At 42.5% G+C, this 18,889-nt stretch overlaps 1 protein-coding gene and 1 long non-coding RNA gene across 2 annotated transcripts; both read right to left on the reverse strand.

The window, feature by feature from the left end:
* Positions 1-1,913: 1,913 nt before the first annotated feature.
* On the reverse strand, positions 1,914-3,862 carry LOC308297724. Its single transcript, XR_013962682.1, has 3 exons — positions 3,714-3,862; positions 2,527-2,745; positions 1,914-2,141 (listed from the first exon to the last, which is right to left on the reverse strand). It is a non-coding gene; the product is annotated as an uncharacterized lncRNA (long non-coding RNA).
* Positions 3,863-11,055: 7,193 nt separating this feature from the next.
* LOC308297797 (programmed cell death 1 ligand 1-like) lies at positions 11,056-17,707 on the reverse strand (the record flags this gene model as incomplete). The annotated part of the gene is made up of 2 exons (XM_080741364.1): positions 11,056-15,654; positions 17,410-17,707. 2 exons carry the CDS (start codon positions 17,705-17,707, stop codon positions 15,212-15,214), a joined length of 741 nt encoding a protein of 246 aa, XP_080597490.1. The 3' UTR covers positions 11,056-15,211.
* Positions 17,708-18,889: the final 1,182 nt, after the last annotated feature.

Raw genomic sequence — 18,889 nt, forward strand, 5'->3', positions numbered from 1 at the left:
CTCTCTGATACCATACACGACATCTAATGTTAACCATAACCTGGGAAGAGTGAGGCCGCTGACTGTCCACTAAATGGACAACACCCATTTCATTGAGTATTGTATGGACCTTGTCCACTGTAGCGCAGAGACAGACTGTTTTATTGCATTTTATCAGTTTCTATTGCATTCACACTTGGGTTTCTCTGCAGGGGTGATATAGTCTACCTCACACCTTGTGGTTTATTAAAACTTCTGTTATATCCAACACACACACACACACACACACACACACACACACACACACACACACACACACACACACACACACACACACACACACACACACACACACACTCTCTAAACCACCACCAGTCCCAGAGTTGTAGTGATGGTATAAATAACATGTTTTCATGCGATGTACGATGTACTGGGCATTTCATTTTCATTTCATTACGTAAGATTTTATTTTCAGATCTATACTTTCATTTCAGACCCAACCAGTTCCTTTCCCTCCATCAGGCTTACAGCATGTTTTTTGTGAGGGTACCTGCGTCTACCCGTCCTTGCTTTCTGAAAACCTTTTTCCGTCTCTTCTCAATCCGACGTGCAGACTCTCTGGCACGCCCTCTGATTGGTTGGTCTGTCCCCTGGCTGGTCCCTGCAGGTCCCTGTATCCCATAAGCCTCCTCCAGTAGTGAGTTCCCTCTGAGAGAGTAGCCGATGTCGAACCAGGTGAGCACAGAACCACGGTAATCCCTGGAGACACACGCACACGCGCTCACACACGCACGCACACACACACGCACGCACGCACACGCGCACGCACACACACACACACACACACACACACACACACACACACACACACACACACACACACACACACACACACACACACACACACACACACACACACACACACAAGCCTACATTTGTGACCTACTTAGGACATTACATAGACTTCCATTCATTTTTATGCAAGTTCTGACTCCTACCCTAACCTCTATCCCTAATCCTAACCCCAACCCTAACCCTAACCCTAAACCTAACCCTAATCCTTATTAGGACCTAATTTTTTCCAATTCTACTATACTTGTGAGGACATCTGGTCCTCACTTGGTAATATAAACGGTCGCACACACACACACGCGCGCGCGCACGCACGCACGCACGCACGCACGCACACGCGCACACACAGGGACATACCCATAGTGACCATAGGTCATGTAGAGGAATACATCGTAGTTGGACAAACTGGAACTCCACACCTGGACATCAGTCAGCTGACCTTCAAAATCGCTACTGATGTCAATTACAGGAGGACCTGTCCACTCATACTAACGCACACACACACGCACACACGCACGCACGCACGCACGCACACACACACACACACACACACACACACACACACACACACACACACACACACACACACACACACACACACACACACACACAGACAATGAGAGAGAACGTTTGAATGTTGTACTAACTACGAGTAAAGCCCTTTGCACACAGGCACGTTTATCCGCACGGATAAAACGGACAATTTCATTTTTTTTAAAGAAAACAATGATTCTCTACGACCTCATGCACACCGGATCCGAATTAGCCGTGCGACGAGTGGCTGCGGCCGTGCGTTTTTTTCTCGATCGAACCCAGTTCGATTCGTGCGTCTTGTCGCATGCGGTAAAAAAACTAATCACTCCTTTTATGACTCCTTTTGGGATCCGCAGCGCCGATTCCGCACAGCATTGCACACCAACTCCAATGCGATTTATTCATGCAGCAAACGAAAAAAACGCAACTGTCCTGTGTGCAAAGGGCTTAATTGTGTCTCTTTCTCTCCTCCTCTCTCCTCACCTGCGTTCTCAGCCTCTTCCTGATGCTCACAGCCCCTCCTCTAAACACCTGGACCACGCCCGTTCTGCAGTCCACAGTGACACACACGCTGGTCCAGAGGCCATCACTGACGTTTGGCCAGAGCTTCCTAAAGGAACTGAAGGCCAGTAGATCTACGCCGTTGCGCTTACTCAGCTTGTACCCACCATTAAAGGTTGACAGGATTATATTTGAAGAGATAGGGTAAGGGTAAGGACTGAGGGTGAAGATCTGGTTGTTGTATTCATCTATGTAACGCACGCACACAGACACACCTACAGACAGAAGAGTCACAGAGTCAGTAGGATAGTTTAGTGTAGTTCAGTTTTATTTGTTTTAGCTCAACTTAGTTTAGTTTAGTTTAGTCTTGTTTTGGCAGCATAAAATAACTAATATTGTGAGTGATGAATGTTGTGTTCTACAATGCAGCCCAATATGTTTGGTCCATTAGATTACATTAGTGTGATCTACTGGTTTGTTAGATGATACTGTATTAGTGTGATATACTGGTCCATTAGATTGCATTAGATCAGTAGATCAGTAAGAGCTTGCTTCAGCTTTAGTAAGAGCTTCAGCTTTAATGACTGAAGCTGAAATAGCAGGAAATTAAACGGCTGTTCTAATTCACAAGAAGAACGGAACACATCTGACCAAACTCACCTCCTCTAGGAGACGCTGTGGTTGGTACTGGTGTTGTGGTTTCGGGTGGTGCTGTGGTTGGTACTAGTGTTGTGGTTTCAGGTGGTGTTGTGGTTTCGGGTGGTGCTGTGGTTAGGGGACGTGTTTTGGTTGGAGATGATGTGGGTCCTGGAGGAGGGTAGAGGGAGACTCCGCCTCCATTCCGTGACAGAGTAAACATCTGGCCCCGCAAGTTTGTACCTGGATAGACAAGAAAAGGATTGAACTAGAAGCAGTGCTCTTCCGAGCACAGGTCTCCACCAGGCCACACAAATCGGCCTGTTATAGCGCCACCATGAGGCTGATTTGAAAAATGTGGGGCAGAGGTTCTGATTTGGCATCCAGGGAGTGTGTGTGCTCAGTTTGGCAGCGATCGGGCCAACGGCGCCGGAGATTAGCTGGTAACAACCAGGCCACACAAATCGGCCTGTTATAGCGCCACCATGAGGCTGATTTGAAAAATGTGGGGCAGAGGTTCTGAATTGGCATCCAGGGAGTGTGTGTGCTAATTTTGGCAGCGACCGGGCCAACGGCGCCGGAGATTAGCTGCTCACAAACTGCGAGGACGCACGGACGGACGCACGCACGGACGCACGCACGGACGGACGCACGCACGGACGGACGGACGGAGGGGAAAACATACTCTCCCTCAGCCTTCGGCTGGTGGAGACAATAAGGTTTAACATTTCCAGCCTTGACCTTTTCCAGTTCACTGATACAATGTCAACTAAAAGGAAACTCAGCTAAGGCATTGAGATCCTTCTCTTTAACTCATATAACACTGAATGACAGACGGATAGAACAGTAAATATTTTTTTCAGAAAAGCACTTGTAAACTAAAGATTAAAAAAAACAAAACGGGCGAAATACAAGTTATTTACAATAGGAGGGTCAGAGGGTGACTCACGCTGTGTGTGTGTGTGTGTGTGTGTGTGTGTGTGTGTGTGTGTGTGTGTGTGTGTGTGTGTGTGTGTGTGTGTGTGTGTGTGTGTGTGTGTGTGTGTGTGTGTGTGTGTGTGTGTGTGTGAGTGAGTGAGTGAGTGAGTGAGTGAGTGAGTGAGTGAGTGAGTGAGTGAGTGAGTGAGTGAGTGAGTGAGTGAGTGAGTGAGTGAGTGAGTGTGTGTGTGTGTGTGTGTGTGTGTGTGTGTGCGCGCGCATCATATACCTACCAGATGTAGGCAAAGACTCCACCATCAGAATCATATTGAGAATATAGAAGACAGCTGGTCTGTTCGGACTCATGGTCCTAGTGCTGTCCAGCTGAGCTCTTCTGTAAACTGAACTCTTATCTCTGTATCTATCTGTCTGCTTCTCTGTCCGTCTGTGTGCAGGCTGCTCCTTGTCTGTCGTCTTTCAAAACAAGCTGCACTGGTTTATCTTCACTCAGTTCTGTGTCTATAAATCACAGCCACCCACTGGGAGTGGAAAGCTATGCAGTATAGGTTTCGTTTCTGTTCACAGAGCTCAGTTGTATCACATTCCTGTTAACACTCCACCCGCCCCCTGGTCATGTTGGTTGTCAAGGGCGGGTTCACATACTGTATCTCACGACCAGGGGCGTCACACCAAATTCTGGGCCCTGGGTACAAGGATTCACTGCGGGCCCCCCATGAATGTTAACTATTGAAAAATAGCAGATATACAAGCTCACAGCGCGGCACCGAGTGCCGCGCTGCGAGCTTGTAGATCTGCTATTTTTGAAAAATGTTGAAAATGTGTGCAATAAACCCATGTCAGTGATGCTCAAACTTTTTCATGTGAAGGACCCCCAAAATGATATGAATTTGGCCACGGACCCCCCATCTCAAAATATTTAGTTCCCCCCCCCCCGGAATCAAAATTTGAGTTACAAATGTTCACTTAAAAAATACATATTCAAAGATTTGCACACATTTTCACGACTTTTCAAAAATAGCAGATCTACAAGCTGTAAGCTTATCTGCTATTTTTCAATAGCTATAGTTACTAGGGCCCCTCCACCTTGGGCCCTGGTAACCCAGTCCCACTTTCCTACCCCTTGTGACGCCCCTGCTCACGACTATGGCAACGTAACACTGCTGCCTATAGTAGCATTACTCCCTTACCTTTGAACCTTCACACTTGAGCAGCTAATGTGAGTGTAAACAAAGTGACGTTCTTCCTGTGTTTAGGTCTGTCCCATTGGTTAGTGAGTGTCTCTACCGGGTGAGAGTACAGCAGTGCTGAATGAACCTGTGTTGAACCCTCGAGCCTGTGACCCCGTAACGACATAATGCATCTTCCATCAGAGACCTAACGCCTCTTCCGGGTTATTCTCTTAATATGGGAGTGAATGGGGGTCAATGCATCTGTCTCTGACTGTTAACCTTAACCGAGTCTTCTCGCCGGTGTTAAATATCCGGGGTTATCTACCTAACCGTTGTTTTACTGATATAATACTGATGTATTTATGTTCTGTGGTCTTTTAAACAGTGATTCCCCAGTGGGCCATGCATGAGGATATTGTGTGGGCCCCTAAATCATTTGTCAAGAGTTTAATAATAATATAACTTTATTTAAAAAAAGAAAACAATCTTTAAATGTGTCTTTAAAGGGGCACTGTCACCTAAAGGGATACTGTCACTTTAAAAAGTCATCTTAATTATAATTATATGAATTATAAGTCAATCAAATTAATTGACTGTATAGACTACTTACTGTACTGGTCAGCTGTTGTTGGGGGGCGAGGGGCAGATTACTCTGTGACATCAGACTATTTCAGACCGTTTTCAGTGAGACCACGTGACCTACTGTATCATACTATTATAATTTCGGGGCGTGTCAGCGGGCCTTTAAACAGAAATTGTTACAACCCTCTTTGTCTAGGGCAAGAATCATAACATAACTGATGGATGACATCAGTTCTTGTAAAAAATAAGTGAATTTATTAACAGGAAGCAGTGCTCTTCCAAGCACAGCTAGGTCTCCGCCAGGTCAGTTATCCTATTGTGGCCTCCTGGTGGCGCTATGATAGACCAATGTGAAAAGGGTGCCATGTCTTCTTCTGCCTTTAATGGCAATCGGATGCTGCATTCATGATCAGAGGCATTTTGTTCCAAAAATATGTTTTACAAAAGTCGACCTGATGGTGGCTCTATAACAGGCCGATGTGAAAAGGGTGGCATTTGTTCCTCGACCAATGGGAATGGGTGTGCAAAGTTTCACAAAAACGAATCGACAACCACCCCAATTGTGTACGTTATATCATGTAATTGTAGTAGCATACTCTACCATACAGATTGCACATTGGACAGTCATTAAAATTAGCTTTAGAAAAAATTGTTCTAACAGCTGCAACATGATAATATACACATTAGGTAGGTAGGTAGGTAGGTAGGTAGGTACTTTATTGATCCCTGAGGGGAAATTCAAGTGTTACAGCAGCTCATAAAACCATCAATGAAAACACATGATGATAATAAATATCTAAAAGAAATGCATCTAAGCAAGTTAAAATGTTAAATAAATAACTAACAAACCAAACCAAAACATTACTAATAGAGATCTGAAAAAACTTGTATCCCACATCCCCCCTCCTAACTGGCCTGGTCAAGCCAACCAGATGAGGAGTTGTACAGTCTTATTGCTGTGGGCAGAAAAGATCTCCTATATAGCGTTCGTTTTTTGCAACTTGGATGTAACAGTCTGTTGCTAAAGGAGCTTTTCTGCCCTTTCACAGCATCATAGTTATTATAGTCCAATAACATTACATGATTCTGCACAATGCTAATTTGTACTTTGACATTTTGAATGCAGGACGTTTTCACATTATTGCTGCTTCATCCAACAGTGGCAAAACCTTAACTGTGCCACAAAGTAAGAGGTGGGTGGGGAGCCAGGCAGGAAGGGGAAGTGCTGTACTCTCATCCACCAATCCTCACTCACACAACGCCTTCCCGGTTACCCAACATGCATTTGTGCATTACTTACTTTTTGTATTTTCTTCCTTTTCTATTATCAAATGCTGTTTTCTCGCAAGTAACAATACAATAATGTGGAAAATCAGCCTAGAATTACACTAAATCCCTTTCACATTTTTGTTTTCCAAGTCCACACCATGACCTACAGCACTGTCCAGATAGAGACCCATAAATAAGTGTTTACGTAGGCTTACGGTTGTGAAGATGTGTATGGCAACTCAGCCGCAGGGCTGGGGAACTAGACACGACTCCACGACCAAAATCACAACAAAAAAGTACGAAGAATAAGCGTGTACTGTAGGAAGTGCAAATCATTCAGCAGCAGCTGTAGCAGCAGCAGCAACTGGATTGGATGGCATGGATGATAGTATATGATTGTTCTTCGTCTTTTGACAGTTTTCCAAACTACCATTGTTTTCAGTGGTTCACTGCCTTTATTTTATATTGTCATTCTGGTGAACTGTAATCATTTGATGTTCCAGGTCTCAATTAGGTTTGAAATATCTTTCTTTCTTTCTTTCTTTCTTTCTTTCTTTCTTCTTTCTCTTTTTAGGTTGTATTGAATTATGAACGAAGACTTGTCTGTTTGGTCCGAATAGTCCAAAAAGTGATCTCTTTAATATTATGCCTTAACTGCATTTTACTGTTGACTTATGCCCTATAATTACTCTTCATCCACTTTATAACCAACTTCATTATGAGCTCTGTCTTTTAAATCATTTTACATTAATAGTTACATTCGTTATATCACAATATTACCTGAAATAGGTTTATTTTTATGTAGGCTACATCATGTTTTGAGTTACTTTGTACGAATAACGAATAATGGTTTAATATGTCCCACACAAATATAGTCTCTTGAGTCAGAGAAATTCACTTTGTTGATGTTCAGAATGATAGGTGACATACAGCCCTTTCTTGATTTCAATCTACGTCTAGCTTTAAAGTCTACTACTTTCACTTCTGAGGCTACTGCAAAACCTGTATCAATGAAAGAGAAAGTAAACTCTTCTACATGGGAGCGGGGTGCCTGGAAGGAAGAGGGAAGGGCTTTGTAAAGTATCCGTCAATCCTTCGAAAACAGCAAATCTTGATGCGACACGTTGTGAGCTTGTAGATCTGATATTTTCAGCACGTGGATTCTGACTCAAAAGACTGCTGCCTCCCCCGGGTTACCCAGCATGCATTTGTGCATTAGTTAGTAGTTATTTTCTTTCTTTTGTTTTTTATCACATGCTGTTTTCTCACTTTCTCACTTTACAAATTTATAATAATGTGGAAAAGCAGCCTGGATTACGCTACATCCTTTTCACATGTTGTTTTCCAAGTCCACACCATGACCTATACTACTGTCCAGATAGAGACCCATATATAACTGTTTACGCAGTTCTAAAGGTGTGAAGATGTGAATGGCAACTCAGCTGTAGCTGAGGCTGCAGGTGGGAAGCTGGTCACATCTCCACGCACAAAAGTGTACACAACCTTGGGGGGATTGTTTGTATGCTTTTTTTTTTCTCTCTCTTTTCTTTCCAACTTCAAAGATGATCAATATTTTCATTGTATTCAGTGGTTCCCTGTTCCAGGAACCCTAATCCAATTCAACTCAGAGGAGCTTTATTGGCATGAGAAAACAGAAAACATATTGCCAAAGCAAGTGTCACAATATAAGAAAAACTGTTGAAAAGTAGTAATATACTGTATATACATTATCATTGGAGGGGGTGCAGCATTGTGTAAACAGAGCTATGTCACATTGTGTCGTTATATACATGTTATATAAATATTTTTGAAACAAACAGCAGCAATCTTTTGCGGGCACGTTTGGTACAAATAGCCACATTCTTTTTTCTTTTTTTTCAAAATGATTTGAATAGCATATTTAAAATGTGTTTAAAGGTAGCAGCTCTGTTTATACATATGTGCAGTAGGTCTAGAGGTCACTCAATTGTTGTCCTTAGCGTAGTTGTATTCCATTCGCTAGCCTTCTTTTACAGTCCACAAATCACTGCTAGTATATATTTCTATTATTATTATTTTACTAGGTTCTGTTGAATTATGGTATGAGGCCTTATCATGTGTTGCCATGTCTAGATAAGCTATTTTTTGAATAGCCATGGCCTGCATATAAACACCTTTATATAACCCATATGCTTGTTAAATGTGAAGTTAAGTTGTGAATGCTGCATCACTATAAGTGTGCATAGTAGGTTTGAATGAAGATGTCATATACAGTGGAGGCTGAATGGCTTGCACATGCAAGCAAGTTTACTCTGTCCCTTTTGACAACTTACCAGAGTAACCAGACTACAGATATTTTCATTGTAGCTATTCAGAGGTTCTACATTTCAGGAACACTGATCTCTCTCGGCGCTACTGCCTTAAACATGTTGTTTGTTAGTACTGTAGTAATCTTGTGTGACTTCATACTAATGACACATAGCAGAAAAGGTCCAGTCGGCTCATTAACCGAACAGTAGTAACAGTGAATGAACACATGAGTGTCCAGAAATGATCCTCCATGTCGGTGTCCATTTGGTGTCTTCCCGGTGACCTATATACAAAATGCAGACATCCCAAGTCTCCCGGATGTTGCGGGAGTCTCCCGGAAATCAGCATCTCCTCCCGCACACCCGCGAGTGGCACTGAAACTCCCGGAAATCCCGGCTGCTCCCGCAAATGCCTGCCATATTCGTCTGGATCCGGTCTAGAACCGGATCTGCGACCCGCGATGCAAATAAATCTGTTCTCATTCGTCCTCGAACTGTCATTCTGGCAGTGGGCGTCTAAAAGTGACCAACCACTGGTCTCAGATGCAGAGACTGGGTTCTCATTAAGCGCGAAGGATATATTCAGCTCATAACAGTAAACAGACAGGTTTTGACAGCTGCTTAATATGAATAAAATAACAGTACTTTACAACTGTCGGTTCTTTTTCGCTGGACATATAGCTACAGTGCGTCAGCCTGTGCGACGCATGGCTGCCTGCAGGCAGGCTGTTGTGTGTGTCTCACTGTGTGAGAGTGTCAGAACTTTCTCCCAATTAGGTAAGAAAGACATCATGCTATAAATTAACCCGATTATATTATAGAAGTACAATGTTTGCCTTAAAAGCTTAAAAGTGCTCTCTATACAGTATACTTGAGTACTGTGCTTACATTAGCCCCTGGTCTTTCCCTTTAGCTAGTTGACATATCTGGGTTAACCACATGAACCCTAGCTTCCCTGTTCTGGAACACGGCATAACAGGTGAACACAAGGTGTAAAATAGAAGATCTACAAGCTCACAATGCATTTCCCACCTGGCTACATCCATGAGACTGTTGAACAAGGCCTGAACTCAATGTTTTGTTTGACAATGCATCACACCATCATACGACGAAGCATGATTTAATCATTAAATCCAGTTGTGGTAAAGTAATTGTGTACATTTACTCAAGTAGGCCTAGAACTTTTACTAGGTTGTAAGTAACATATCTTTGTTACGACCCCTTTAGGGTAGGGGTGAATGATAACAATGGAGGACAACAGCTTTTCAAAAACATATTTTATTCTTTTTTTTAAGCAGAAACAAAAAGACTTCAGCCGGCTTACAGAGCCAAAAAGTACTAACCTAATAAAGAAAATATCCCTAAACTAAACCCCTAACAAAAACAAATACAATTTACTAAACCTTCTTACCTTTGAACTAAATAATTACAAAAACAAACAGGCAACCACAACAAAATACCAAACACGCCGGCATGGTAGCCAGCCTGCATTCCGCGATCCTGCGTCTCTCCGCATCCCTTACAAAACAAATCGCGGAACGGAGCGAACAGGCTGGCACCCAGGCTACCGGCATGGTGAAAGTAAAGACAACAATAATAATGAATGAATCAAACAAGACAATTTAGTAGGTAAAATAGGGGGTTGGAAATTAGCAACTAAAAGTACTGAGGATCAAAAGGAGCAACGAGAAATCAAAATGTAAGCAAAATAGTATACTGAAGCAACTTATTCTACCGTGTAAAAGCTCACACTGTCAGGACAGATTGAGGCTTTTACAGATGAGGACCCAGACGCATAGCCAATAGCCATGAGTCTTGTGACGCTGTAGTGCAGGGGTCTTCAACGTTTTCAGGCCAAGGACCTTAGCTGAGAGAGAGATGAAGCAGGGACCCCCACCTTTTCGTGGATTCCATATAGTTTCATTGTTTGACAGCACAATCATCAGTGTATTTTGAATTCATGTCAATTTGTGTTTTCAGACATTTAACCACTTGAACTGTCAACACTTAAAGGACCATTTCACCTCTGGGACAACCAGATCTTATTTTATTGTTGTTTGGGACACGATCAACACAATCCTGAGTTATGTTTTTAGATATTTTAGTATTTCAGCATGCTGCAAAGCATCATATGATGCAAAATGCATCATGGTCCCAGAGGTCCTTTAATGAACTTGACCTTTCACTCCATACTTTGTCTGCTCTTTTTCCCCTCTACACCAAACCTCTTTGAAAATAGCCGATCTACAAGCTCACAACGCCTCGCAGCGCAAGGCGCGAGGCGTTGTGAGCTTGTAGATCTGCTCTCAAAATATGGACGGTAGGGTTCAAGAAGTTAATATAGAAAAGGAGTAAAAACATATCACACAAAGATTTGGAGGACCCCCTGTAGTAACTCTGAGGACCCCCAAGTGGTCCCGGACCACCTGTTGAAGACCCCTGCTGCAGTGTGATCAAGTCAGGCGTTAATTCCTGATTAAAAAACCCCACAAAAAGTTAAATAAATAGCCATATGTTGCAAGCGACGACATACATATGGGGGATATAAGAACATAAGAGGGGAAGAAGGAACAGTAGCATGCAGGCTACAGTAAATGGTGCATTTATATAGCGCCTTTATCCAAGGCGCTTTAGAGAGATAGTGAATTACATTCACTCATTCACACACCGATGGCAGAGGAAACTATTCAAGGCACCAACCTGCTCATCGGGAGCAACTAGGGGTTCAGAGTCTTGCTCTAGGACTCTTCGACACTAACTCTGGGGGAGCTCGGGATCGAACTGGGAAACCTTCAGTAACCCTCTGTGTTCTAATGATGGTTTCTCTACCCCTGAGCCACTGCCGCCCCTACAGGAAAGGTTGAAAGTAGTTTAAGGCTATATATTCTTTTCTTTTTCCAGGTCAACCAACATACTGTAGCTCCTGCTTCAGCTACGACATCAGGGTGTCATTATTGTAATGGATGGCATTTTTATAGCGCTTTTCTAAGCAAGTCGCGAACTCAAAGCGCTTTACAATGGTCCATTCATTCATACATGCATTCATTATCATGTATAATATCATGTCAAGTCAAATCTATTTGTACAACACATTTTATGCACAGTAAACTTAACATGCTTCTCATTACGGCCTACAATGCAAGGTCACACACATTTAAACAAAAACAAGAAGAAGTCTGCACGCATTTGTACATTGTGAGGTAGTCTCAAAACACATCCTTAAATTAAGATGTGCCTGAGATACAGTAGTAATTTTGAAGCTTATATTATAGACCTACTTAAACACACACACACACACACACACACTGAAGAAAATCAATCACTATTCATAACTAGTCTCTCAAGGCGGATAACTCTTCACATGCTGCAGAGTTAACCTTAGATTAGGCTGAGGTAATCTGGCGGTTTGCACCAAGACGGATTAACGGATTAAATAAAGCTTAGTTTAGGATTAATCATGGATTTTGATCTAGGATTAATTTTAATTCGAGTTGTGTTGCACCACTTAATTTTAAGCATTGCTTAACAAATCGGTGATTACATCCTTTAACCTGGCTGTGATTAAATCCTTAACCTGTGATTAATTCATGGATTAAACTTTGTTGTGTGTTCGCCATCTTGGATTTGTCTGTGTAAATAAACAGAAATAACCTACTCTCTTGAGCCTAATATCATAAGCATTACTTTTTTTATTCACTTTTGAGAGAATGTGGGCAGGCCTATGTTAGGCCTGTGTCTTTTTCGGGGGAAAGCCTGGTATTTGTTTACAACAGGTTGTCTAACCCTGTCTAGGGGGACCCCATTCATGTCAGTGGCATGTTCACATTTAAACCACCTCTACTGCAGGTTTAAAATTAATCCCTTACTGATGTTTAAATCGAAGTTTAACGTAGTGGTGCAACAGGATTAAGATTAATCCAGGTTTACAGTGAAAATTAAAACCAAGATTAAAAGGATGGTTTAAAACGAAACCTTACCTGATTACTGAAAACTAGGTTTAAAGTTTGGTGCAACTGGATTAAAAGATAAACCTTCATTTAAACCAGGTTAAGGCTTTATCCGTCTTGGTGCAAACCACCCAGAGAGTAACAAATATATTTTTGTTTTAAATGCCATTGTGAGGTAAAAAGAACTGAGGTATACATAGTTATAAGTTAATAGAATACCCAATACCATAAAAAAAAGAAAAAAAAAGAAACTTGGGTTGAGGGACACTCTGGATGATAGATGAAGCATAGCATTCGTTTATGCAGGACACATGAGTCTCACATGCTTCAGCTATAATCAGCAGTCGGTCATATCGTTTCCTACTCTTCATTCACAGATCTGCTAATCATTACATCACCCTGTCTAATCCAATCAGAGCTCTCACTCAGTAAGGCAGGCTCCTTTAAATAAGGCTTACATTCACTATAGCTCTGTCTTTGATCCGAAGCTTGGGATCTGCTACTTAGCTACCTCCTCCACAGCCTCCACCTTTTGATCTGGGAAAGGCTCAAATACTTGCAATTTATGTCTGCTGATTCAAGCTAATATGTCAATGTACTGTATAGCCCCATATAGAACCTCACCCATCGCTGCATACTGTTGTGCTCCGAGATGAGGTCCTATAAAGCTATGCCAGGGCTGGGGTAGAACACCCCACGTCTAGTTAGAAAACACTTTTTGCGAAATTGTATCCAAAAGGTAAAGGTAGTTCCACGCTCCCAGACTATGGTATCCTATCCCAGGGTACATAAAACATGCACCAGAGCATGAAACAACCGCTTAAATCCTTAGTTTTGTAATGTTTTCTCCGGAAAAGCCCCGGCGTAGTCTTGCGTGGCCAGAATGTTGCCTAACGTGATTTGCAAATGCTCCCTGGCTATGCGAGACTACAGTACTGGCATCTGCTGCCGGGGGAGTTCCGGTTGAATGGGAAAACATTACAAAACTAAGGATTTAAGCGGTTGTTTCATGCCCTGGTGCATGTTTTATGTACCCTGGGATAGGAAACCATAGTCTGGGAGTGTGGAACTACCTTTACCTTTTGGATACAATTTTGGGAAAAGTGTTTTCTACCTAGACGTGGTGGTGTTCTACCCCAGCCCTGGGATACCTTTATAGGACCTCATCTTGGAGCACAACAGTATGCAGCGACGGGTGAGGTTCTATATGGGGCTAGTCAATGTATCACTATTGTTCTACTATTGTATCCCTATATGGGGGGTTTTGCCCTAACCCTAACCCTGATTTTGCTTAGCAAGCAAGCGTGTTCAAAATTCAGGGAACATCTCCTAACGCAGAGCCCTATAACGCCAAGTCTAAGTGTATTCCATTTATTGCAATACATGTTTAAATCTACGTTGACATAAGTGTTCCTGACAAAAATGCACACTCACAGCACATGCACGCACGCACGCACGCACGCACGCACGCACGCACGCACACACACACACACACACACACACACACACACACACACACACACACACACACACAGAGATACTTGACTTCACGCTTGCCATTAAAGACGAGAAGATTGACTCAAGACTTAAGACACTAGAGTGACATGAGACTTAATACTAAAATGTTCACTATTCTACAATCAACATTCCACAGGCACCAGAACAGAAGCGACTGGTCTAACGTAAATGAGAAGTCTTCTCACTTTAAGTCTTGATGTAACGTACACGCAAAGATTCAGAATACAGGTGACTGTGATGGAAGAGAAATTCACAAAATATCCAATCTACTATCTACTGCTTCAGCTCTAACATAAGGGTTACATCAAACAAATAGATATAACTTGACACGACATGTTATCATACATAACACATTTTATGCACAGTAAACTGCACAGTAAAATGCACAGGAGAGGTAGAGTTGGACCTTAGACAGGTCGAGGTAACCACATATTATATGGCAACGTCTACAGGTGTTTTTCAGTTGAGACGTCATCTTAAAATGCCTCCTGAAATTAGGAGGTGCCTGAGGTACAGTAGTCATTTCTAAGCTCATTTTAGGCCTAACATTGTTTCCTGCTGAGATTGGCACATTTCACACTGGTTTTTCATCTCACTCACATCACTTTGTCTGCTGACCTCACTCAGCGACGAAATAAACAGAAAATGAACAAAAATAAAACAATTCACAGGAGGCAAGCAGTGATCACCCCATGATGTGCTCTGCAATGTAGTTTCAAATGCACTACATTGCAGGCGTTTTTTGAGAGTGAAAAAATAAGAAGATATGTGTGATCTGGGCAGCTTGCTCCAGGAAATGTGCCAAGCTCAATAGGGAACAACGGTACATATCTTTTGAAAGAAAGAAGATGAGACAAGGGTTGTGGGAAACACTGGTCCCAGGTGAGGTAGAGTTAGACCTTAGACGGTGTAAGGTAACTAGACAAATATCATTCACTATTGTCGCTGGACCAGTGTTGAGAATAACGCGTAAAAAATATCAATATCAATTAGTGAATTAAACATCGATAGCGGTTTTTGATTCGTTCTGCAAAATCACAGAACGTTTCAAAGAATATTCCTCCCTTCCCTTGGCTTGTGCGATTAGGCCCAACAGTAGGCCTACCGTCAGCAACATTGCCGCTGGCACACATAAGAAACGGTAATATCTGACAGGTCTAACATCGAATGCGACCGCCTGCGAAGCCCCGCCCACCTCTGTAACGGTGCAGACGTAGCGATTGGTTGAGGTAGAAACTATGGGCAGAATGCTGGTTAGGTGGAACAGACCCTCTGGGGTGGGTTCAGAGGTGAATCTTACGTCGGCTGCGAGGTCACGGCGGCCGGCGTGACTCGTCCAGGTGATGTTCGCTTGAGGGAAGCCCTCCGTCTCGCACCGTAGCTCAGTCAGACCATCAGCGCTGGAGGTGTGTATGGTTACGTTCGGTTGCTCGTAGGGTACTGAGGAGGGAAGGAGACAGAGAAAGAATGTGGGGGAAAAAACAGACAAAAACATTCATGTGAACTAAAATATAACAAATTCCATACATTAGAAAACAAATGTTTGAGAAGTACTGAAAATAGCTGATCTACAAGCTCACTACACGGTGCGAAGCGACACATTGTGAGTTTGTAGATCTGCTGTTTTCTGTGGTAGAAATATTTATAGAGTAACAAATATGTGTAGTGTATGTAGTCTAAAGCAAATCTCACAAGCCAAAGTACTAATTTGGATTGTACCTGCAGCTGTCAATCTAACAGCGGAGTTCTCTCCCCCGTCTATGCTTGCTCTCTCACTCTGTCAGCAAATCTGTACCCTGTGTAACTATTTGTATGTTGTCTTTATCTTTAGTACACATCCTTATAAGAACATGTTTAGAATAGCAATCTCTGTCAGAATGGACTATAAGAACTGTATGATAATGGTACAGGAGAGGCTTGTGCCCGGAGGGGCTGACAGGAGAGGCCAGGAGGCCTGCTCCTCAAAGGATCTGTACTGCTGTTACTCTGTTCAACTGTTTGCCTCTTTGAATACATCTTTGTCAACTCTTCAAATCCTTCATCCTTGTGGAACATTAATTAATTTCTATCATATTTCACTAGTTTGGGTCCCGGGCAATTGTCTAATTTCTCTTTTGGGCTAAAACGTTTGGAAAACTACTGCTATAAACAAGGGGTCAGGCAACCTTTTTGACATGAAGTGCCATGTTTTCATTTTCTTGATAGTGAGTTTACCTTTTAAAATGGGCTTTTAATTACAACACATCAAAGTGAAATATTTCCAACAGATTCTGATTATCCATAAATAAAACAAACTTTTTTCTTATATATTCACAAGGTCGCCATGTCTTCTTCATAATGGGAAAGCCCATATATGGAGATGTCTGATGTCTGTAGTACAAAGAAATGGGCTGTCTTGGCCATTTATCTTGGCCGATGTGGCTCCATATATGGGCATTTCCATATGAAGTCATGTTAGATATGAGCATAATATTGATGACATCAGGGCTCTCCATATTTGGGCATAAAAGGGATTCTGGGGCAGGGACATGCAGAGAATGTTCGAGAGGCAGGGGCTGAAAAAGGGCCTTTAGTGAAAATATTTGAAAATAGCGGACCTCCAAGCTCGCAATGTGTCTATGGAGTGTCTATGTGTATATGGAGGTCCCTGATACTCATTTATGGAGATCCATGTACATGGAGATATGGGCATATTGGTTGGTTTAACAGCATCATATGGGTATGTCCATATATGGACTTTTTATTTATTTTATCCTTTATTAATATATATCCATAGAGGCCTACATATATGGAATTAATATTGATGTTTTTGGGGAAGGTAGGGCGTAAATGTAAGTTAATATTAAGACCAAGCAGGGCCTCAGGCCAGTTAGGGCTGGGAGTTGATGACATCGGGGATCTCCATATATGGGCATAAGGGGTACCCTAACAGGGCATCATCTGGGAATGCCCATATATGGACCCTTTATTTATTGTATCCTATTTTATTTATTTATTTATTTATGCCCATATATGGATTCTTTAGTGTGGTATGGGCATTCCCAAATGAAGTCCTGTTAGATATGGGCTTAATATTGATGACATCAGGGGTCTCCATAGCCTACTGTATATGGGCATAAAAGAGATTCTGTTAGTGTGGTTCCCCTGATATCACAGTGATGTCGGTTCAATACGGGGCTAAGTATATTCACTGACCGATAACGTTGAGGCTGCAGAGCTTGGCTTCCTTCCTGCTGTTGACCGCCACGGTGCATTCATAGGAACCTGCATCGCCCAGCCTCAGGTCAGATAGCTGCAGCCGCACCCAACCCTGGCTCAGAGCGTCTGCGTCCAGCTGGACTCGCCCGTCGAAGTCTGCGTGTGTATAGAACGTGTGCTCTATCCCTTCATAGCGATAGCAGAGGTTTCTCTCCGGTGGAGGGAGGGTGCGTGAGCACAGGACAACCGACCTGGAGGAGGTCAGGTCTCTCCTGGGCGAAACGGACCACTCCATGGTGACGTTGCCATGCCACTCTGTGTTGTACTGTGACTTCGATACGATGAGATGGAGGTCAGCTGAGGAGAGAATGACAGACAGAGAGAGAGAGGATGGACGATTACACATTTGCGGTAGAGATGCAACGTTCGTGAAGGAATCGAATCTTTTGACGGCTCTTTGAAGTGAACGATGGGATCCGGTTCGCAGAGTAGGGAGCCGTTCATTTGGCTCGCGGCGATACGCGGTGTGGTGATGCGCGGTGCGGCGCAGCGATGCGCGGTGCGGCGCAGCGATGTGCAGCTATCTAGGAAGCAAATTAAGACACTACAGTTTGATTTGATCATAGCCTAGTCAATTATTAAGCGATTTCTAAAATTAAAACGTCTCCATATTGCTTGGGAAGTCCACTTCCATGACCAATGACTGTATTATGTCCCTGTAAATATTTAAATGTTCACTATTTTAAAATAGCAGATGTACAGTCAAGCTCACATCTGTGCCCCCACCCACATTGTGCCAGCCAGGCCTAGCCAGTTGGTAAATCCTGGCTATACACCGCTAGGGAGGAGCGAGTTCATTGTTGCCTGCTTGTTTTTTTTTAGGTGTTGCATGAATAACATTAGTCAAGGTAGCTTAATTTACACACACATGTTTTATAAAAAGGGTAAAAACAAAATTGGGATCTCAACTGTCAGCTGAGAAATGTGGTGCTATCTTGTGGATTCATGTTTCAACGAATGCTTCTTAAAAATATATAGGGAGAGAACGGGGTAAGATGAACCACTTTTTGCTTATGTTGACCTGGAAGCAAGAAAAAGTGAGATGGCAGTAAATTCAAAACATCTAGACATATTTCAGGATGTCTGCTATCATTTGACATTTTAAGTAAGTGTCTATGACAAAGGACCATAAAAATATGACTTATTAAAAAAAAAGTGGTCATGTGGTTCAACTTGCCCCAGGTGAGGGGTAAGTTGATCCAAGTAAAGGTGTAAGTTGACCCACGTGATATTCTTAACTTTTAACAATTTAAACTTGAACAAAGAATGTATTTACTTATCAGAAATATTTTAATAACACATTTCCCTTTTGCAAATAGTCTTATTTCCTTTCTTACGGTTATTTAAACTGCAAGAAAAATTATTACAACCAAATAAATAATGTTTGTTATTCAAAACCTTTTAATATTTGCAATTA

The sequence above is a fragment of the Nannobrachium achirus genome, assembly GCF_963921795.1.
Source record: "Nannobrachium achirus genome assembly, chromosome: 14".
In the NCBI taxonomy this organism is placed as follows: domain Eukaryota; kingdom Metazoa; phylum Chordata; class Actinopteri; order Myctophiformes; family Myctophidae; genus Nannobrachium; species Nannobrachium achirus.